Here is a 23,086-nt window from a genome sequence, read left to right as displayed (position 1 = left end):
CAGGCTCCCATCTCCCTTTCTCCAATGTCCATCTCATGGAGTTGCACGCTTCTCACCATCCTCCAGCAGAGACCCCTATGAGTATCATCACAGAGGATCTCCCCCTACGTCGGTGTCATCTCGACGATCACGTCACTCCCTGCATCACCCTTACGCCTTTGGGTCGTGATCCAGGTCCCCATCACCGGGACCCTGTCCCTGTTGCTACGACCGCTACCAATATACGGGACGTCAACATAGGAGTTTGGCATCTCGTCATAGATCTCCATCAACTCCTCCTCAACCTCACAGTGCACAGCTTCCATCTGGGGGAACACCACAAGTTTCCCAATCAGAGGCAGGTTCAAAGGATTTTGAACCTCACTTTGAAACTTCAAAAGCGCAACCGTATGAATACAGCCAGGATCCAGAGGACTTGGAGGAGAGATACCACAATGATGCCTCCTCATCCTCCCCAGACGAAGTGGTTGTTCCTAGGGACATATCTCCCCCAGATGATCTAAAACAATTCCAGGAGCTGTTCAAAAGGGTGGCTCAATCTCAGGACATTCAAGTGACGGAGGTACAAGAAAAGCACCACAAGCTCCTTAAAAACATCAGGCCCCCTTCTTCCTCTAAAATAGCTATACCATTGAACGATGCAACTATGGAGGCAGCCACTAACATATGGCAAACTCTGGCCTCCACTCCTCCTACCAACAAAAGGGCAGACAAAAAGTATTTCGTCCCTGCTAAAGGCATGGAGTTTTTGTTTAGTTATCCACAGCCAAATTCGCTAGTGGTGAAATCCTCTCAACATAGAGCCAAGACGTCCCAGTATAAATCTGGGGGACTGGACAAGGATATAAAGAAACTGGATCTCCTCGGTAGAAAGGCTTACTCGTCATCTACCCTGTTGCTTCGCATGGCTAACTACGCTGCCCATTTGTCAAACCACAATTTCGACAATTACTCTAAACTTACCGCTCTTATGGACTTCCTCCCGGAGGATAAGAAGCCGGTCCTTAAGGCAATCGTACAGGAAGGATACGCAGCTTCTCGAGCGGGAGTCCAGATTGCCTTAGATGTAGCGGACACAGCGGCTTGTGCAGTAGCCACTGCAGTTGTAATGCACAGGGAGTCATGGCTCCACACCTCAGGCATTCCCAAGGATCTGCAAGTAAAAATAGCAGATCTTCCCTTTGACAAAATGAAATTATTCACCGAATCAACCGACTCAGTCTTGCACTCTAGTAAAGATTCCAGAGTGACACTTCGGACTTTGGGGATATACACCCCACCATACCGAAGGAAAAAGTTTTATCCTCGACAACGCCGTTATAGTTACCAACTGCAACATACCCATTTTCAATGGGGGTATGACCAGGGGCGTCATCAACAACCACCACAGTACAAAGCCCCTAGGTGTCGACCTCAACAAGGCCACGCCCCCTCAGGGCAGAATATAAGACAGCAGGTTTGACGGGTATGTCGAGGGCCGCGAAACCAAGACCGTATCTCAGTGCCAATCTCAGTACATGTTCCATCATCGACTCAAGCCATTCTACCCACAATGGAAAAGCATCACTTCGGACAAGTGGGTATTGGAGATTGTAGCCACGGGGTACACGATCCCCTTTCAATCATTACCTCCACCAAATCCTCCCACCGCACCCCTTCTCAGGGACCCCTCTCACCTAACGGAAATAAGGCGGGAGGTGGACCACCTCCTCTTCATACGGGCGGTGGAGAGAGTACCGGAGGATTTTCGAGGCAAAGGCTTCTACTCCAGATACTTCCTGACAGAGAAGAAGACAGGAGGTTGGAGACCCATTTTGGATCTACGAGCACTCAATCAATATCTGCGCAAACGCTTCAAGATGACTACGATGGCTTCAATAATCACGGCACTAGACGATGGAGATTGGTTTGCAGCCCTCGACCTACAGGATGCGTATTTTCATATTACAATTCACCCAGCGCACAGACGCTTCCTCCGGTTTATCGTGGGCACAGATCATTTTCAATACAGAGTCCTTCCATTCGGTCTCTCTTCGGCACCCAGAGTTTTCACTAAGACTCTCGCGGTTGTGTCAGCATACCTGCACAGACAGGGCATCTTCATCTTCCCGTACCTGGACGATTGCCTGCTAAAGGGAACTTCCCAGACAGAGGTATTGCAGATGATACGCATCACCACAAACACATTCACCTCACTGGGCCTCATCATCAACTTCTCAAAGTCCAAGACTGAGCCCACGCAAAATATAGAATTTATAGGGGCTCGGATAGACTCTGTCACGTCAAGGGTATATTTGCCCGATGCCCGTTCTCGCGCCATCGAGTCTCTAGTACAACAAATAACATACAGCCCCATTGTCTCAGTCCTAACATGCTTACAATTACTGGAGCACATGGCGACCACCATGTTTGTGGTACAAAATGCCAGGCTACACATGCGAGGATTGCAGCATTGGTTGGCAACCGTATACAAACCATCAATCCATACCGTTCACAAGATGGTTTCACTCACAACGGAGGTGCGAAGGTCACTAACATGGTGGGCAAACCCCAAGAATCTACTAACAGGAGTGCCTTTCCACCAACCACAAATTACTGCTTTCATTACAACAGATGCATCCCATATGGGATGGGGGGCACACATGGACAACAAAACCACTCAAGGTTTATGGTCCCCTGTAGAGAAGACACTGCATATAAACATACTAGAACTCAGAGCAGTGTTCAATGCATGCAGGCATTTTTGGAATTATCTGCGCGGAAAAGTAGTCGGTGTAAATACCGACAACACCACCACCATGTTTTATATAAACCGACAAGGTGGGGCCAGGTCTCGTGCACTCTGTGCAGAGGCGATCCGGTTGTGGAACTGGTGCATTGCCAACAATATAACCATAAGAGCTTCATACTTACCAGGTGTCCACAACGTGAAGGCGGACCAACTCAGTAGACACTTTGCGCCCACACATGAGTGGCAGATCCGTTCAGACCTGCTTCACCAAGTGTTCCGCAAATGGGGGTTTCCCCAAATCGACTTGTTCGCCACTCACGACAACAAGAAATGCTGCTCCGATACTGCTCCAGAGCGGGCATGGGACAGGGATCCTTGGGGGACGCCTTCATGATCCCATGGAAGGGCCCTCTACTCTATGCGTTCCCTCCCACAACACTCATACACAAGGTCTTGGAGAAAGTCAAAAGGGAGACAGCACGCATGATACTCATAGTCCCGACCTGGGATCGGCAACAATGGTTCTCACTGCTTCTATGCATGGCACAGCATCGGCCGTTTCCCCTACCAACAGTACCGGACCTTCTCACACAGGCTCGAGGGTCAATACTGTATCTGCACCTGCAGAGACTTCGGCTACAAGCATGGTTAATCCATGGCTCAGCGCCCTAGAGACTACATGTTCAGAGGGAGTGCAGCAAGTCCTGGAGTGTAGTCGGAGGACTTCTACCAGAAAGACTTATGAACATAAATGGTCGTGTTTTTCCGCTTGGTGCTCCTCCAAGCAATTGACACCTTGGGACACCACCATACCTATGATTCTGGACTACCTGCTACAACTCAAACAAAAGGGACTCTCTCTATCCTCCATAAAGGTTCATCTTGCGGCTATATCAGCTTTTCAACATGAAGAGGATGTATCAACCATATTTGCCCATCCTGTCGTCACATGCTTCCTAAAGGGGTTGATAAACCTGTACCCCCCTCAGAAACCAATACCGCCGTCATGGAGTTTAGACTTGGTTCTACACACGCTTTTGGGACCGCCTTTTGAGCCATTGGCTATGGTCCCCCTTCAGCTACTTACCATGAAAACGACTTTCCTCTTGGCAATCACGTCAGCTCGCAGGGTGAGCAAGCTCGCAGCCATAATGTCCACACCACCCTGCACGATATTCTCAAAGGAGGCGGTGGTCTTACGTTTGCACCCAGCCTTCGTTCCAAAGGTCTCTTCAGATTTTCACATTAACGAACCTATAGTACTGCCCTCGCTCTATCCTAAGCCTCACAGTTTGAGTAAAGAGGCACGGTTGCACTTATTGGACGTGAGAAGGGCGCTGGCCTTCTACATTGATAGAACTAAGCCTTTCCGGAAAACGGACAGACTTCTGGTGTCCATTGCATCCAGGTCAAAAGGGGAAGCACTATCTTCGCAGAGGATTTCAAATCACATTGTGTCATGCATAAGACTGTGTTACGAGCTTTGCAAGACTCCTCTGCCCGTTCCGCCCAAGGCCCACTCCACTAGGGCGATGGCGGCGTCGACGGCCTTCTTCAAGGGAATCGCGCTGAGAGACATCTGCAGAGCGGCGACGTGGTCTTCCTACGACACTTTCGCCAAGCACTACGCCATGCACAGGATGCTTGATGAGGATACACGCCTGTCAACAGCAGTCCTTTCAAGGGCAAGCTGCGCATAAATCGGGTACCCACCTCCTTTTTCGGGGGTGGGGGGGTTTACTGCTGGGTAGTCACCTACGGTGAAGCACCCACGGGGACCACTCGAAGAAGAAAGAGAAGTTACTCACCTGTGTAGTAACGATAGTTCTTCGAGATGTGTCCCCGTGGGTGCTCCACTACCCACCCGTTCCTCCCCACTTCGGAGCTCTGTTTGTGTTTTTCAGAGACGTCCGGAGTGGTTGATCAGGAACTGGCGGGGACCAGATCACACACGTGACCATAAGCGCGTGAAGAGCCGACACACATCGGCGCATGCGCGACCCGACGGAGACTTGCTGAAGATTTTCCGAGCTGCAGTGATGGGGGGAGCCCGACACCTACGGTGGAGCACCCACGGGGACACATCTCAAAGAACTATCGTTACTACACAGGTGAGTAACTTCTCTTTCTTGTGTGTCATACTGAAACCTAGAATGTCGGTGTCAGTGTAAAGCTGGAAAAAGCTACAAGCACACTTGAAAGCTCTTTTTGTTCAGAATATCATCAGGTTTAATAATCACTAGGATTTGGAGTCTATTGCCATCCAATTTTTAAGTTCTCAGCCATGCTGACTTTATGAGCTACATCCATATTGTGTACATCTATAGGAAGGCATGCCATCTATGCTATCCTTGGGCATTGTAACATCAACCCAATCACCACCCTTACTCTATAGCTAATTTGCATGCAATAATTTCATTGGTTGTATGATGGAGTCTGCAAAGATATCAGATTACTTTGCCCAATAGCCACAGTTCTTGAAAACCATCCCAATAACAACACAACACAGTAACTCCAAAAACATACAGCCTTTCATGCCAGCAAAAAACCCTCATCTGCCACCTGCACAAATCAACCCATATCTCTCATCAAGTACATCTCCCCCTATATACAATACAACCCCTTCCACACACAATGCAAAACACAGTCACAATAACAATAACCCCAAATACACATAGACTATCAGTGTCACATTTCCCTCATTCGCTACCCACACAAATCCATAAAATTCTCCTTACACACCAATCAACACAATCAGCAACACAATAGAATCCTCCCCCAAAAATCAACATAACCTCCCACAAGCCTATCAGCACACAGTCGCCCCACATATCGCTTTTAAGCATACACTGTCGGTTGAATCAATATGAAATGATGGAAATAGCATGGTTGAGATATAACCAGGTTCAATCATCATTGGAATTCATGATCTGTTACGATCTACCTCTTAAGTTCAGAGTTATTTTTGGCTTTTTTACATACATAATTTAATGAATTGCAACACTGTGGCAGCATGGGCTTTTGATTATTAGTCTGAAACTCCATGGCAGACAGTGGGACAAATGTCATCCTTAATTATACCTGTCTAAACTAAAGGTAGAATTTAGCTAAAGTATTTTTTAACCTTTTTTTGATGTATAGGAGAAAATTATTGCTCCTAAAGAAAAAGTGGAAACTGAGGAAGTGGGAGAGGAGGGAGAGGTAGATGATGAAGAAGAAGAAGAGGAGAGCGTAGAAGAGGCACAAGAACTCCTAGATGGAGTGAAAGAAAACATGGAGCAGAATGGAGGTAAAGCATGAATGGACTGATAACGGTAGCCTGGATTTTACTTAACAGATGTAACTTTTATATAAATGAAAAATCAGGAAATTGATTTGTGGATGTTTCTTTCTCCCATTGAAGGCAAGGGTATTGCCCTCTGTTTGTAGTGTTACAAACCTTAACCTCATTTACCTTTGTGAAATTCCACTGAAATAACTGGGGTTGTATGCAAGTAACAGGGCAGAATTTGACCTAATGTACCTGTTAAAAGTTATATAATTTTTAAACACTGCAAAACTATTGTAATAGTAGCAATTCTTTCTGCTTTTATTGTTTTCATATATGTATATTTAGCAACCCTTTTGACTCTACAAACTGACATTTTACTTACACCTCTGTATTCAATCTTTAGATTCTTGATCAAAATATTTTGTAATTAATTATACCATACTTACTTTTCAGAAGTGAAAACCTAATTAATGCCACTTAACATAAAAAGCTAGCCAGGTCTTACTGGGTTTCTTGATTGCAACTAACTTTGGTGAGGCGGAGGGAGGGGGGATGGATGGACACAACAATTAACTGTTCTTGGTTTCCTTATCTATGAAGGGTAAATAATGCTTACCCTTGTGTGTAAAACACTCTAAGGCCTGTGGATAGAAAAAGTGCCATATAAGTCTTTTAATTTTTATTTCTGGTTAAAGTCCTGTGTGGTTTTGGCTTTAGGCTTCTTGGACCTCTGAGGTATGCAATGATTTTCCGTGAAAAAACATTGTGTGATGCCTCCTTTTACTTAATTAATGCATGCTTTGCCTGTAAAGTCAGATACCTGTAGCTCACTCAGGCTATGTCTAGCTTGTCAAGAACTGTCGGCAAAAGACACACAAATTGCACAATGCATTTGAGTATCTTTTGCTGACAGTTCTTTCAGGAGAGGCTTTTCCGATATTTGGCCCATCCACATGAGACCAAATATTGGAAAACCCCCTCTGATGAGACATCCCTTCTTCCCTGTGGAACAAGGTGTAAAAGGATGTCAACAGGACACTCCCGAATGGCAGATCTCTTCCTACAAATCTGCAGTCTGGATGCACACTTTGTCAACAAAAGTTCTGTCGACATAACTTTTGTTGACAGAAGCCTGCAGTACAGACATAGCCTCAGGATATGTCTACATAACAGCCTTATTCAAAATAAGCTATTCCAGAATAGCCTATTTCAAAGTAACACTGCTACACACAAAAATGCATTTCAAAATATTCCTATCTGCTCATAGGAATAAGGGGACTTCGAAGTAGCTGGGGTCCTTTCGAAAGGAGCCCTATCTGGATGACCCGCACGGTGGCAAACCGCATCAATTTTGAAGTGCCGCAGCCGCCTGCATGCTAATGAGGTGCTGAATATGTATTTCAGCGCTTCATTAGTAAACTTCAAAATGGCCATTTGCATGGCCATTTTGAAGTTTTTGGCTAGTGTAGACACGGCCACTATGGCTTATTTTGAGATAGGCTTTATTCCCTGTCATAACAGCATCTATTTTAAAATAGCTATTTCAAAATAGGCGCTATTCCTTATAGAATGAGGTTTACGAATTTCAAAATAAGCCAACAGCTATTTCAAAATTATTGCATTGTGTGGATGCTAGGATAATTATGTTGAAATAACGGCTGCTTTTTCATAATAACTTTGCTGTATAGACCTACCCTCAAGGAGTACATTAATGAGCTTTGTGTAGCTTTGTTTTATTCTTAAACTAATTAAACCTTTTTATAATAAAAATATTCTGATTAGTGTGCCTTATACATATTTAGCTAAGACTTTAAAAAATGAAGCAAAGCAAAAGGGAAGGATTTGGACTTATGACTACAGGATAATTAAAATTCTGAGTTTTATGCCAGAACATTGGGGTTTTAACGTGATGTTTATTCAGTTATCTAACCTAAGCTGCTGAAACCACTTTGTGTCTCAGTTTGCCCATCTGAAACTGAGAATACCTGTCTCATGGGTCTTGCCAAGTGTTGTAATGTCAAATTGAGTATGTCTTTGAAACCTGTTTGAGGACCTCATTAAAATCCAACATTTGCCAATTGAAACTTCTCTCCTGCAGTCCCCTCTCCAAATATTTTAATGCTTTGTCAAGTAAATTCAGAAATTAATTTTACGTGCTTCAAGAGAAACTGCAGTACCCGGAGGTACCAATATATTGCTATGGCTATGTCTACACTATGTGATAAAGTTGAATTTAAGGCAATTAGCTTCATTTTACAGTGTTACCGTCTTCACTGCAAATACCATTCGGTTGATTTTAGGAAACAGTAAGGTCGATATTATAACACCATGAGAAGCAACTTGATGTAGCATCAAGTTCAAATTTAAAAGTTCAAATTAAGGCTAATGTGGGAATGCCATGTCTTTTAATCGACTTTATTAGCCTCCCCAGGTGTCCTGTATCCCACAATGCTCCACCATTGTCTGCTCTGGCCTCTTCCATCTCCGCTGCTCTCCGGATGCACAAGAAGTCGGTAACAGGAAGCCTGCAAATTTGAATTCATCATCAGCAAGCCTGGGAAATTTAAAGGGTGCCTAGAAGCCTGAATTTCTTTTAGCCACTGCATCAGTAGCCATCACATCAGTAGCCATCTCTTGCCATCATGAGTACTCTGGTTTGTGATCTGAGTTTTCAGGGTCGCAACAGAGCTCCAGCATTGACCCAGCAGGAGATCATGGATCTACTTGCTGTTTGGAGAGGGGAGTAAGTGGTGGGCAGACTTCAAGTGTCCAAGTAAAATGAGGACATTTATGGAAAGATTTCACATGGGATGATCAATGGAGGTTACTCTTGGGATGCTCAGCAATGCCAGGTGAAGGTGAAAGAACTCCCACAGGCTTATCACAAAGTCTGGGAAGCCCACGGGCAGTCCGGGTCATCTCCAAAGACATGCTGGTATTATGAGCAGCTGGAAGGGATTCTTGGGAGGGAACCAAACATATTTCCCAATCTGAACTGGGACTCTTCAGGAGTCCCTGTTCCAGAGTCTGGGGTGAGGTTAGAGAAGCTGAGCCTGGCAGGGGCAGGAGGAAGAGGCCAGTGGAGAGGAGGATGGGACAACCTCCAGGGGTCCAAGGAAGCTGTTCCTGAAACACTGGAGCCCAGCTGTTCTGGTGAGTATTGTTTTCTGAATGCTACAAGCAGGTTGTGGCTGGGTATTGGTATCAGAATAGGTATGGGTATAGGTTTTCTATGGATCTATGCCCTCAGAACAGAGTGCTAATATTTCTGGGGATGGAACGCTTACCCTTTTTGGATAGGCCTCATCCAGGTACTCTTCTATTTTTTGCATGAGGTTTTTGGGCAGGCCTGACTTATTGCAGCTTCCACGATAGCACACTTTACCGTGCCAGGCAACTAGATGACGGTCGTTATCATAGCGCCACACAGCATTTTGGCAAATTTTCCAGGCTTGTGTTCACATACGATGAGCATCTCTACTTTTTCACTATCTGTTATTCTTAGGAGGGTCTCTTCTTTGGCAACCAAAAGAAGCATGGGAATCTGGATTGGATTTCTTTGCAATGCTTCCTTCCCTTTTACACTTCCTTGGAGCACATTGACGTACTACATGATCGGCGGGCACTCTGTCTTCCCCCCTCTGTGTGGTTGGCAGGCTCTCCTGGCCTTCTTCCCTCCCACCACACTTCTGGCTTGATCAGGAGCCACAGAAAAACGTCTTTTCCCCACCATTTCTTTGCACTTTACCTGGATCCCTCCTCACCCAGGTGTCCATGTGGCTGGAATTGAATCCTTCCCACTTGTCACATGGCTTCCAGGTTCTGTGGACCCTGCTCCCACAAATTGGCATGTCCAGAGCTGGCTTTCCCTTCTTTAGATGGCCTTTTGCCTGGTGCGGGTTGCTCCAGGAACCGCCGAGAACCATTTTCCCCCCCACCATGCAGCTGGAAAACTTTCCCCATGCATTTCTTTGCACTTTACAGGGATCCCTCCACATCCAGCTGTCCATGCAGCTGGAATCAAACCCTTCCCCCTGGCCATGTGGCTGTTGGGTTCTGTGGACCCTGCTCCCAGACACCGGCTGCCTTCCCCTGCTTTGCAGTCTACCTTGCCCCTAGTTAAGTGAACAATAGGTTACAGTGTCCACAATTAAATGGTCTGGATGAGTGATGGCTTTTGCAGTGCAGAGTTTGATTTTTGATTGTCATCCTTAAGAAGCCAAAAGAGGTCTTGCAAAAAGAAAGTTTCACTGATTGTAAAGACGGAAACCCATTCATTCTCTGGGTAAGCGCTTTGGGTGAATTGTATCTCAATTTTGACCTTCATTTTCCAGAAGGCATTCTCAGTGGGAGAGACAGGGAGAGGAAGCACAAAAGATCTAAGCAGGACTTTATCCTGCAGCACCTGGAGCAGGTTGAAACAGCATCCACAGCCAGCTAGAGGTACACAGCACAGTGGTGACAGACTGTCCTGGAGTTCAGGAGAAAGCAATCGGCACACTTGAGAGAGGACATGGGACAGCTCATCATGGTTGTGACAGACTAAACGGAGGTCCTGTGCTCCATGCTGGAACTGCAGAGGGACTCCCTCCACAGCATTCAGTTTGCAGGCTTCACTCCCTTCTACCCAGTGAAATACAGCAGAATCCTGTGGCTGCCTGATCATTCATGAAGCTATTTTTCAAAGCCTCCCTGATTGCTGCTGCCTCTCCATTCGCATTGGAGAATGCCGTTGTGGGCAGCTGTGAATAAGCCCTACTCATGCCATTAGCCTTGGCACTCCAGGCACTCATGAAATTCTCCTGCATGGATTCACACAGGTTATGCAAAATACAGCATGCCGCAACCACAGCGGGGACATTAGTTTCTGAAAGGTCCAAATGGGTCAGTAGGCACCTGAACCTTGCTTTTAAATGCCAAAGGTGCATTCCAACACCATTCTGCACTTGCTGAGTCTTAAATTTAAGTAGTCCTTGCTATGGTCCAGGGCAGCAATGTATGGCTTCATGAAGCAACGGAGCAGAGGGTAAGCAGGGTCGCCCAATATTACTACAGGCATCGCCACATCACCAATCTTGATTTCTGGTCTGGGAAAAAAGTCCCATCCAGGAGCTTTCTGTACAGCCCAGAATTCCTGAAAATGCGCACGTCATGAACCTTCCCCAACCATCTCACTTTGGTGTTGGTGAAATGCTATTTGTGATTTACCAATGCCTACAACACCATTGACAAGGACCCTTTCTGTTTATATACTCAGAGACCGGGTGGTCCAGGGCCATGATCAGGATGTGCATGCCATCTATTGCCTCACCACAGTTAGGAAACTCCGTGACAGCAAAGCCATCCACTATGGCCTGTATATCTCCCAGTGTCACAGTGTTCCTCAAGAGACACCAATAGATTGCACTGGCTACCTGCACCACCACAAAACCCACTGTAGATTTGCCCACCCCGAACTGATTTGCCACTAGCTGGTGACTGTCAGACATTTCAAACTTCCATAATGCAATTGGCACTTGCTTGTGAACTGTTACAGCCAGTTTCATTCTTGCATTTGTGCTCCTCATGGCAGGGGCCAACAAAGCACAAAGGTTTATAAAAATGGACTTGTGCATGTGAAAGTTCTGCACCCACTGCTGATTGTTCCAGGAGTCCAAAATGATGTGGTCCCAACAGTGTGTGCTGGTTTCACAAGTCCAAAAATGCTGTTCCACTGTAAGCACTACATCCAGGGCAGCTAGCAATTCTAAGTTCTTGGCCCGCAGATGAACAATTTCCTCTCCAACTTCATCATCCTCAACCATCATCTCAACCCAGTGCCTTCGTAGCCGAAAGATAAACTGCATGACATTCCGAGAAGTTGCCACTAACGATCTGTGCAAAGACTTGAAACAGTCGAGGATCCATGCTTGGGCTAGTGCTGTGTTGGAAAATATGGCATGATCTCCCATTTGTTTTTTGTATGGTTAGTGGGTGCTCTGAATTCTGGCAGAGTGCTTTGCATTCTGGGATAATGACATCAAACACCCACAAGCAACTGCAGCAGTTTTTTTCCCCACAATCCATTGGTACACCCCCCCCCTAGAATGCAACAGGGCTAATGCACTGTGGGATAGGTACCCACAATGGATTGCTCAAGCAGTCAAACTTGGATAAGGCAATGGAGATGTGATAAGTCGACACAATGAAGTGGTAGGTCAACTTTCTGGAATATTTGTGGACAATTAACTTTGAGTTTGTAAGGCTAAGGTTAAAAAGCTGAATTTATTAAAACTTGATTTTATTTCATAGTGTAGACATAGCCCATGTTTCTTTTTGTATTCCTTTGATCTCTGGATAATAGTTAAACTCATCAAACATAAACAGTTTTATTAAAGAGTCTTTAATTTTATATCTGATAATTATGTGGTACTCTGAAGGCTATATAACATATCAGAATTACCATCCATGATACTGAGTAGTTAACAGATAGTGATTCCAAGCATATAATTAGGCATTCTCAGGTCCTAAAGGTTCTCTGACAAGTGTATAAAATGTTAGCACAATATTTCAGATGTTTATCTTCTGCATAAACCATGTATAGGTTTCTTGGCAGTCACTCGATGATGAGTAGGACATCTTCGTGTAACCCTCCTGTTTGTGAGTTTGTAGATGGCTATTGAATGCATATGTTAAATTTCAATTTTCAGGTCGTCTAGATGATCAGTATGTGATTAAATTCATGAAAGAAAAGCTAAAGTCTATGCCTTGCAAGAATCAAGGGTACGTTTTGGATGGATTTCCAAAGACCTATGATCAGGCGAAAGATTTATTTAATCGTAAGTTACAGCAGTCTGCTGTATTTGTTATGTCTGAATGTTATTTGTTATATGTTAACCATCAAGACTGTGCTGACTGCTGTGGAGGGCACAGTTATAAAAACAGACACTCTCCTAAGAAGCTTACAGCTGAAAGATTGTACATCACTTCTTTTCTGGCTATGTTCTGCACTGACAGATGTAAAAAGCTGGCAGTTACAATACTGCTCACAGAAAGCTACATGGAATCAGCTGTTGTGGGTGCACACTGTGCTCTTTGTCATAATGGAGTACATCCACATGAGCAGCTCTTGTCATGCCACAAAGAGCAGTGCATTATAGTATCTATCCCACTGTGTAACTGTCCATAGGTTGTTTTGGGAAGGGTTTGCAGTACTGCATGGGGCAGTCAGTATCATACAATGTAGGTTACCCAATCTCATTGCTACATGGTCATCCTACTACACTGACAGATACTTTTCAGCTGAAGTCTGTGGGAAGTGGGGAGAAAGTGACACAGCGAGTGTGTGTGTGTATGTGGCAGGGGAAGAGACAGTGTGTGACACTTCCCTCCATGGCTCTTTGCACAGGAATCTCTCTCTCATGCACACACACACACACATCCTCTGCCTATAACACAATGACCAGAAAATAGTCACTGTAGGGATTGAGGGCCATTTCCAGAGGCCAGTCAACATGCAGCAAACAATTGAAGTGTCCACACTGGCACCCCAGTGCTATAGTCACTGCACAGAAAGCTCTACGCTTGTCTGAAGTGGTTTACTCAGAGCCTAGCAACTGCAGAGATAGTGCACACTAAGTGCCTTGCAGGCGTGGACACCTTCGGAGTTACAGAGCTGGGAATAGATTTGGCCTGTGTTAAGGAAGACAGTATTTTTAAACTATCCGTCATGGCAACTAAATGAATGAATAAATGTACAACCATGGAGGGCTCAATCATTCTGTGTGTTGGACTAGTCTACAGTGGCTGGGGGGAAAATAGTATAGGAGCCTATTCCAGCTATTTCAGAATTCCACAACTCTGCTTTCAGAAGATAGTCCAGCTTGTGAGCCAGTCCAGACCCTCAGTTCATGTAAATCAGCATAATTCCACTGATGTCAATGGAGCTATGTGATTTACACCAGTTGAGTATCTTTCAACAGGCATTGTATACAAATTAGGAGACATGTCCACCTCAGTCTCCTCAAAACAGTTTTCTTGTCAGCAGCAGAAGCTGGCCAGCAGATGGTTGGTGTGCCTGTTGCTCCTGAACAGAGACATAACAAAATGTGTCTAATAACAGAATCCTGCAGTGGCTGACAGGATCTCTGTGTCAGATATTCATCTACCATAGCTATGTGCAAAATATAAATATATAGAGATAAATGACACACCTAAGCTAATTTTAAACAATAGAACTCTTTTGACTCTTCTAAATCATGAAGATCTGGTGTCATATATGCTTCTTATTTTAGAAGCATCTAAACTTTTTGTTTATAATTATTTACCTATCCATCTCACAATGGTGCTGTCAGGGTTTTTTAGTTAGCATCGTTTGACCATATAAAAGACTGGTACTACATAAAGGACAGATATCATTACTAGCACCTCTTTAGCTAACAATAATATAATTTCTGCAGGTGACAGTGATATTGTACTTTTATTTTAGTTGAAGATGATGAGGAAGAAGAAGAAACAAAAAGCAAAATGCCTCGGTATGATAAATTAATCACTCCAGGTAAGGTTGCAAAGGACAGAGTTTTAAAAGAATATTCAGACCATTAAGAAGCACTCCTTCTGTTGCTGGATTGCATATAATAGCCTTGATCTCATTTGAACTAGGATTTGGTCCAGGCCCTAGACAGACAGTAACAGATGATATAGCAGTAACTTCTGATAAGCAGTTTCTTCTGTGCATAAATTGGGACACTTGTCCACATTTTTAATGTGAAAACATGAATAAATCATTTGCAGGAGGAGAAGGAGGTGCAGCAGTGGTGGCAACCACAGCAATGCATGGAGCTACTTCTTCTCCACATCAGGCAAAGTTCATGGGCTGGATCCAGTCCCAACTTTCTCTGTGTCCCTCACCCTGCAGTGGACCATGTGCTGTGGGGCAGGGAGCCCTACACCTCAAAAACCAGATCCAGGCAAGCTGCAGGTTGCATCTGGACCAAGGGACATAAATTTCCCACCTCCCTTTTATAGAATTTTAACTGTTGTGAATGGTTGTTTTCTCTGGGGTTTTAGGACTAGATTTTGCCATTGCTATTCATGTTAAGTAGTCCCTGACTTCATGAACAGTCCCAGTGAGTTCAAGAAATACAGTGGTGGGATGTGGCTCATAGTTTGGAATTAAATTTTACAGTTTTTAACTGAAATGACATTGAAACATAAGGTTTCTTTCCAATGCATTTTTGTTTACTGTTAAAAATTGGTGAATTGCTACAAGTGTATGACTGGAGACAGTATCCAATGCAGAGTATTTTCCAATGTATAGGGAGAGATGTAAAGACATCTGTTTCTATTCACTTAGGCCATGTCTGCACTAGCCCCAAACTTCGAAATGGCCATGTAAATGGCCATTTCGAAGTTTACTAATGAAGCGCTGAAATACATATTCAGCACCTCATTAGCATGCAGGCGGCCGCAGCACTTCAAAATTGACACAGCTCGCAGCTGCACGGCTCGTCCCGACAGGGCTCCTTTTCGAAAGGACCCCACCTACTTCGAAGTCCCCTTATTCCCATCTGCTCACAGGAATAAGGGGACTTCGAAGTAGGTGGGGTCCTTTTGAAAAGGAGCCCCGTATGGATGAGCTGCATGGCGGCGAGCCGCATCGATTTCGAAGTGCTGCTGCTACCCGCATGCTAATGAGGCACTGAATATGTATTTCAGCACTTCATTAGTAAACTTTGAAATGGCCATTTACATGGCCATTTCGAAGTTTGGGGCTAGTGTAGACACAGCCTTAGTAGCTTGGAATTTGTTATTCCCAGTAATATCTATTGATACCAGAAAACTAAAACAAATTATGACATTTCTTGTAACTCTCAAAAATCTGTTTTTTTCCACAGAATATGTTGTTTCTTTGAATGCCTCAGATGAATTCCTAAAAAACCGAGTAATGAATCTTCCAGAGAGTGTTGTAGCTGGAACTCATTATACTCAGGACCGGTTTTTGAGAGCTCTAAATCTCTTCAGGGAGTTAAACACTGAAGATGAGACTGTTCTGAATTATTTTGATGAACTTGAAATACATCCACAATTTATTGGTATGGAATAACAGCAAACTGTTATACAAAAAGTTAGAAACAATATATTTTTCTTCCATGAAAATATTACAATATTTTACAAAGATAAAATGATACACTTGTAGTGGTCACTGGGGCTGAAATCTGAACATTCACTGCAGAAGTGCTTGTTTGATCTTGTAATTTGGGGAAACTGCCAAAATAGGTCAGTCTACATTGTCATTAGCTACATCTACACTAGAGAGTTGTGTTGTCAAAACCCTGGTTTTGACAACATAACTCATGGAATGTCCACACTAAAAATGCATTCTGTCGATAGTAAATCAACAGAACGCAGCACCTTTGGCGACAGACTTCTGCCTTTCCCCCACAAGGCAGAATCTTTTAACAAAAAAGCTGTGTGGACTCTCCATGCGTGGGGGGGGCCTCTATCGATAGATAGGGCTTCCAGGTCACCAGGTAGCCCTGTCTGCTGTGCATCCAGTTGGTGGTTATGTCAAGAGAGCAGCCAGGCATTCCAGCCACTCTGTCAACAGAGTAGATTGCTTTTTCAATCCGCTTTCACGTGAGGCCGCAATCTGCCAACAGAATTTTTATACCCATTTTAAAAGTCCTCTTTTGGATGCATGGTGCAGTGATTTAAATAAAGGCTATTTAAATAATTGATTTAAATCATCTAAAATATCCTTGATGCAAATCAAGTTACCAAAAAAGCTAAGACTGATTGTGCTTGGAATGCACTTAATTTTGGAGTAAGCCACATTGAACTCTCTGGCACTTTTGGTTTTTTTGAGAAAACAAGTTATAGAATGAGGTTTCCTTGGGAAAGCTGAGTTATGCTGAAGTAAAATAGGGAATAGACGTATGGAATCACCATTATGGTTTGTGGCCACGATGGTCCACAGCAAGAGGTGTCCATTATGTAACATAAAATAAGAAAATTACATTAAGTGGCAATTATCAACTCAGATTTCTCTTACTACATTCTGTATTGTATACTTGAGTGATAGAGTCTAAACCTATTTAACTAATTAAACAAGCCATAAGGATTAACAAAGCTGATCTTTTTTTTTCTAGCAACATCCAACACAGCAAACAGCTCGGGAATGTACTTGTCAAATCACGCTTATACTAAAAAGCATAGAGAGACTCTTGAAGAATGATGCATTGCAAAGTGAATTATTTAAGTTACTAACCAGTTTATCCACTCAGCCATATCCACATGTTCATCCACGTAATTTTCTCCCAATAAGCAGGTTGCCTTAAGATATTTCATTCCTGCATCTAGGTCTTGCATCATCTGGCATTGCTTACACCTCATGTGTTTTCCTTTTTTTACCCAGAGAATGAATTTCTTCAAAATATTCCCAGATAGGCTTTCTTTTATGCCCAGAACCCATGACTGTGACAAAAGCATCAGGGAATATAGGAAGCTGTGTGTGTGCTGAATAATCCTTTTTTTTTTCAACTCCACTCCATTGTTCCTTCCTATAGATTCTCTCTCCATCTTAAGACAATGTTTTAACTGTCTCCTCTACTGTGCTTAGCCAACGTCCACCACCACGTAAGCACAGAACAAAAACAATCCTGTCCTTTTTGTGTCTTTCTTTGCATGTTACTTTTCAGTCTTCTGAGAAATAGAAATTGAAAGCCCAGAACTTTCAAGAAGCAAGAGCTAATTGTTAGGCTGAACAGAATAGAGCCATTAATTTATTTTTATGAGACTGTAAGTGTATGTGTAGTATGTTTGTGATGAGATTTAATTGTAATTGAGATTTTTAAAATAGAAGTTTAATATTTTGAGATTTTCTTACAAAAATAAAAAAATCTGATTTAACTAAAAATCTGATTTAACTAAAAAAATCTGTTTTTTGAAAAAAAATTTAAATTGATTTTTATCCACTCTGCTTGGAGACTAAGGGGATGTCTACACTACCTGCTGGGTCAATAGGCAATGATTGATTCAGCACAGGTTGATTAATCATGGGATAAGGTGACCACTGAGCACTCTCCTGGTGACTCTGGTACTCCACCAGAACAAGAAGGGTAGGCAGACTTGACAGGAGAACATCTGTCATCGACTTACCACTGCAAAAAGATCATGTTAAGTAGCTGAAATTGCATAATTTAGAGATTGAAAGCCCAGGGTAGTGTAAGTCTTTAAGGTGCTACAGGACTGCTCTTTTGTTTTGTGAAGATACAGACTAACACGGCTACCTCTTTGATACAATCTAAATCTAGGTTCAAGGAAGACCAAGGTAATGCTTTTAGCCAGGAGTGGCAATGGAAGAAGTGGTAATTATTTCTGCCTTTCAGATTGAGGGGATTTGCCTTTCTTTAGTTAGTCATTCTCACACATATTCATCTGGAAGTCCTGGTAGAAATCCTGCCCAAAATGGATAATAACCAGTCCCCTAGCCTAATTTAAAAGTGTCAAATTTTCAAATGAATTTGAATTCAGATATCTCCCTCTGTAATCTTGTGGTAAAATTCTTTTGTAGAATAATGGCTCCTCTTAAATCCTTTACTGAATGTCTAGGGATGTTAAAGTGTTCCCCCATAGTTTTACGTTTATTCCGGTTCCTGATGTTGGATTTATGTCTTTCATCCTTTGGTGCAGAGACTGTCCCATTTGTCCAATGTCAGTGGCAGTGGGGTATTGCTGGCACATGATAATATATATCATATTAGTAGATGTGCAGATGTATGTGTCCCTGATCGTGTGGCTGATGTTGTTAGGTCCAGTGATGGTGTCACTACTGTAGATATGTGGACAAAGCTGGCAACAAGGTTTGTTGCAGGGATAGGTTCCTGGGATAGTGTTTCTGTAGTATGGTGTGTGGCTGCTGGTATTTTCTTGTGATTGGGTGGCCGTCTGCAGGAGATGACATACCCTACATCACAAACTCATAGCTCCGGTCTGCGCTAAAAGGATTATTTCAAAATAATGTTCTAGTTTTGAGAGGAGTAAGTGCCTATTTGAAATAGCACTAGTATACATGGGCAGGGCCTGTTATTTTGAAAAAACAACTTGAAGTCCTGTGTCGTCTGTTGTTTTTGCAGATAAGACTAACATGGCTACCCCTCTGATACTTGTTTTTTTGAAGTAATTGTTCTCCAGGGGCCTGACACAGCTGCAGACCTGTCCACTCTCGCCATACCTGCAGCCAAGTCTACTGCCCCTTTCTGCCCGCCCTCCCCGCCCCGCCTGCCCACAGAGCCTTAAAGGAGTTGGCCACAGGAAAAAGGGCTGGCTGCACGTGGCCTGCCCTGAGCTGCAATGCAGGGTGGTCACAGGAAGCCATGAACCAGGGCAGAACTCCAAGTCAGCCCCTGAAAGTGGACAACACCGCCAGAGCTGCTCCCATGGCAGCTAGCACCCTGGGATGCAGATGAGCACTGCTCTGGACCAGTGTGGAGATCTTGCACCTCAGAGAGTGCTAGGGGAAGGAGAGCACCCTCCAGGATCTCCACACCAGATGGCAAAATGCTGAGGCCTACAGCCAGATCACCGCTGGCATGGCAGAGAAGTGGCATACACAGACTCTGGAGCAGTGCTGGCTCAAAATCAAGGAGATGCGCCAGGGCTGCCACAAGCCCCAGGAGGTTTCCAGCTACTCTGGGGTGGCACCCCACAGGCCACATCACCCACCCCTGACAGTCAAGAAGTCTGGATGGAATATGCCTGACGTCAACCTCAAGGTGCCTGAGAACGAAGAGAGGGAGGAGGAGGAGCACTCCACCATACCTGCCACGCAGCAGATCCTGATGACTCCGGGAATGGTCCTCACTCCCATATCATCCTCCTGGATCCCAGGGAGGACATTGGGTTTAGTGGAAATATAACAGGGTGGGGCTTGCCCCATGGATTCAACAGCCTGCCAAACCAACTCTGATTACAACGTGAACCTTGCCTGACAGCAACCAGGTGACTCAAGTATAAATGGACAAGGACATTGCAATGAATGGGGGAAAAAACAGGAAGTTTGTAGATTGTATGGAAAGTGAAATAGGCAGGGGAGGGATGGAAAATGGCTCATAAGCGCATGCCAAGGAATAAGAGAAACCTTGGGCTGTGTGGACTTCTAAAGGGAGTTTGTTCTGGGGTTTGAGTTTTATTTACCATTTATTCCATATTAATAAACCTAATTCCATATTAATATTCCTAATTCCATATTAACAGATTTTTTTCTGACCAAGGAATACCTCACAGTGAACATCCTGTGACATTACGGGGTTTTAAGATGAACAGGCAAAAATTGTTGCAACCACTCTGCTAAGTTTGTACCAAATTTTATGCCAAGTGGGTCAAGTAAGGTGTCTATTGAAAGCTGGTGATTCACTGAATCTGTTTATTCTTTTCATATATTTGAATAATTTTTATATGTGGAGTTATAAGTATTGGCTCTGTGTTAATATTTGAAATTTTTGCTTCTGGGTGACCACAATAGATGGTGTGGCAACCTATTGTGAAAGAGCTCCTAGTCAAGTGAAGCCATACTTGATAGACAGAGGGCCTTATCAGATTCCAATTGACTTCTGAGGAATCTGGCCTTAAGGTATAGCTCAGCAGAGAGGCAACAGCAGATTGTCTTAAAAGGACATAGGCAGTAGTGATGTCAGCTCCGAAGTGTGAAATTTCCCAATTTTTGCATGCAAACATCCCTCCTAGACTAGGAAATTCCCTCCATTCAAAAATAAAGTGCTATTACTGTAATAAAGAAGAAAAAAGATTAATTATATTGTTTTAGTTTACTTAGGATTTTAACATATCAGTTCAGCATATTTCTGCAAAATTAAGAGTTCTTTAATCAAGAATTGTACATTTAATTGAGCATTAATTGCAGGACACTACATAGTTCACATCATTAATATATGCCATCACAGAATTTTTTTTAAAAAATGAAAATTAAATAAATAATAAATGCAGAGATAAAAATATAATCACATAAAAATAAACACAGAAATTAAAATATAATCACACAAAATAACATAACAGCAATCAGAATTAAAAATATTAATGCAGGAAAAATATTATTCTAATATACAGTACTGATCACATGAACAAAAAATAATCATAGTAATAAAAACTAAGTCCTGTATGTCATAAAAACAATGGATATGTAATTTATATTATGGTCATACATGGTCTGGTTATGCACACCCAATGGCTATGTCTACACTAGAAGCATCTGTTGGCAGGGTAATCTCGACAGAATCTTTGTCTACAGATTGCATATACACACAACTTGCTCTGTCAACAGAGAACTGCCAGACTGCACTGCCCTCTGGTGCCAGAAAGTGGAATGGCAGCTCTGCAAAGAGGGCTGCCTGTCAACCGGAAGTCCTGTCGACAGATATGTCTATCCTGCGCTTATGCCAACAGTACTCTGTCCAGAGATTGTTATGCCTCAGATTTTTGAGGGATAATACCGTAGAGGAAAATGCAGAGTTCAGAGTTCTGTTGAGACGTTGTCGACAGAATTCGTTAGGTGTTCTGTCGACATAACTCTGTAGGGTAGACCCAGCCAACATGTTTTGACTAATGGGTGTGGTGACTGAAGAAGTGTTTCTTGATTGGAAATTTGATCCAATAGAAGTGATGGCATTCATGTTTTGGAAACTAAGTTTATTTCTTTTTTTAGTTTTGATGTCATTAATCATGGAGAAAATCCTCTCACAATCTGCATTTAAGTGAGGCAGTGATAGAATTAGTTTGGCAAACTCAGCAATGTTTTTTAAATGTAAACTCGTTGTAGTCTTTTATTTTTCCCAACTCATGCCACATTTGGTCAATGTTCAATGTAGACAAACCTGTCTTTTGTGTTTCATCCAGCTCTAATTGCAAACATCTAAACTCAGAAGCAGCTTTGTCTGAACATATTCAATTTTTGAAGTGTTCACGAAGTGAAGTGGTAGAGTGCGCATGCTCCCTATTTTCTGCATATAATGCAATCTTAGGATCAATGAACCTTATTTCATTAAAAAAAGGGGATGCAAGTAGAAGTATTTTCTGAATTTCTTGTAATGCAGTAATGTAAAAGTTCAAAGCATTTTTTCTTATATTTTCTTTCTCTGGCTCAGAAAAATTCAGATTGTGAGCCTCACACTTTTGTCCTGTGAAAACTTTCTTGCTTGCTCTAAAGTTGCTGGAATTTGCAAGTTTAACACTTCCATTTTTGACTTAAGAGCATGGGCTGAGAGGAAGTTTTGCCCTATAACTTAAAAAGTTTAACAGATACACTTTGAAGCTCATGGATAAGTACTTGTTTCCCTTAGAAAAGTGCATTAAATCTGTTCAAAAATTCCAAGGCATACTCAAGGAATAAAAGAAGAGCTTTTGTTTTAGTATCTTTGAAGCTGCTAACAGTGAATGTAGTGATTTTTCCCTCCAAATACAACATGTTCCCTGTTTTCTTCACATCCTGAAAATATAGCAAAATTCCCTAAAATTCCCTCCGGTTGTCATCACTGATGGGCAGGTGACCTATTCATGTGACAGTCTCCATCTCAGACATGCTTCCAAACATGAAGGAACAATGGAATTCTCTCCACATGGGAAAGGGTAAAAAGAGGACCCCGAGAGCACCTCCATTTGTCATCATTCCAGCCCATCACTTCAGGAACATCTTTGGTATGAATTAAGCATGATAGAATCAATGACCCATCCTAACATAGGATGTATTCCAAAGACTTTTAAGATAACAGCCTGCCCCACTTCTGCTGCAAGCCTGCATCAAGAACTTTGTGACTGATGTATGTAATTTGATTGCTTTAACAATTTTACTCTAAACCTATTCTTTCTTTAATTAATGAACCTTCAGATTTTAGACTCTGAAGGAATGGCACAGTGTGCTGTTTTGGGTAAGATCTGAGGTATGCATTTACCTGGGAACGTGGCTGGTCCTTTGGAAGAATCTGTTTGGATTTGAGAAGACTGGTTTTCATAACCTCTCATCTGCGTAAGGAGGGTATTGGGCATGGCACAATGGAAGCTGGGAGTGTCTGAGGAAATTGCTTTTGTGACTTCTT

The 23,086-nt window shown here is 43.1% G+C and overlaps 1 protein-coding gene across 4 annotated transcripts in view; it reads left to right on the top strand.

Moving 5' to 3' along the window:
* The window catches only part of AK7 (adenylate kinase 7), a 70,720-nt gene that overhangs the window by 33,222 nt on the left and 14,412 nt on the right, over positions 1-23,086 (top strand). For 2 of the 4 annotated variants that reach the window (XM_074998719.1, XM_074998717.1), the window contains 4 exons: positions 5,873-6,020; positions 12,692-12,820; positions 14,470-14,538; positions 15,878-16,075. In XM_074998719.1, coding sequence (XP_074854820.1) covers positions 5,873-6,020; positions 12,692-12,820; positions 14,470-14,538; positions 15,878-16,075 — 544 coding nt within the window. The remainder of the gene's footprint in view (positions 1-5,872; positions 6,021-12,691; positions 12,821-14,469; positions 14,539-15,877; positions 16,076-23,086) is intronic. The other 2 variants (XM_074998718.1, XM_074998720.1) reach the window with 2 other exon arrangements.

This window comes from Carettochelys insculpta, chromosome 6, assembly GCF_033958435.1.
Source record: "Carettochelys insculpta isolate YL-2023 chromosome 6, ASM3395843v1, whole genome shotgun sequence".
In the NCBI taxonomy this organism is placed as follows: domain Eukaryota; kingdom Metazoa; phylum Chordata; order Testudines; family Carettochelyidae; genus Carettochelys; species Carettochelys insculpta.
This window is presented reverse-complemented; position numbering and strand designations above follow the sequence as displayed.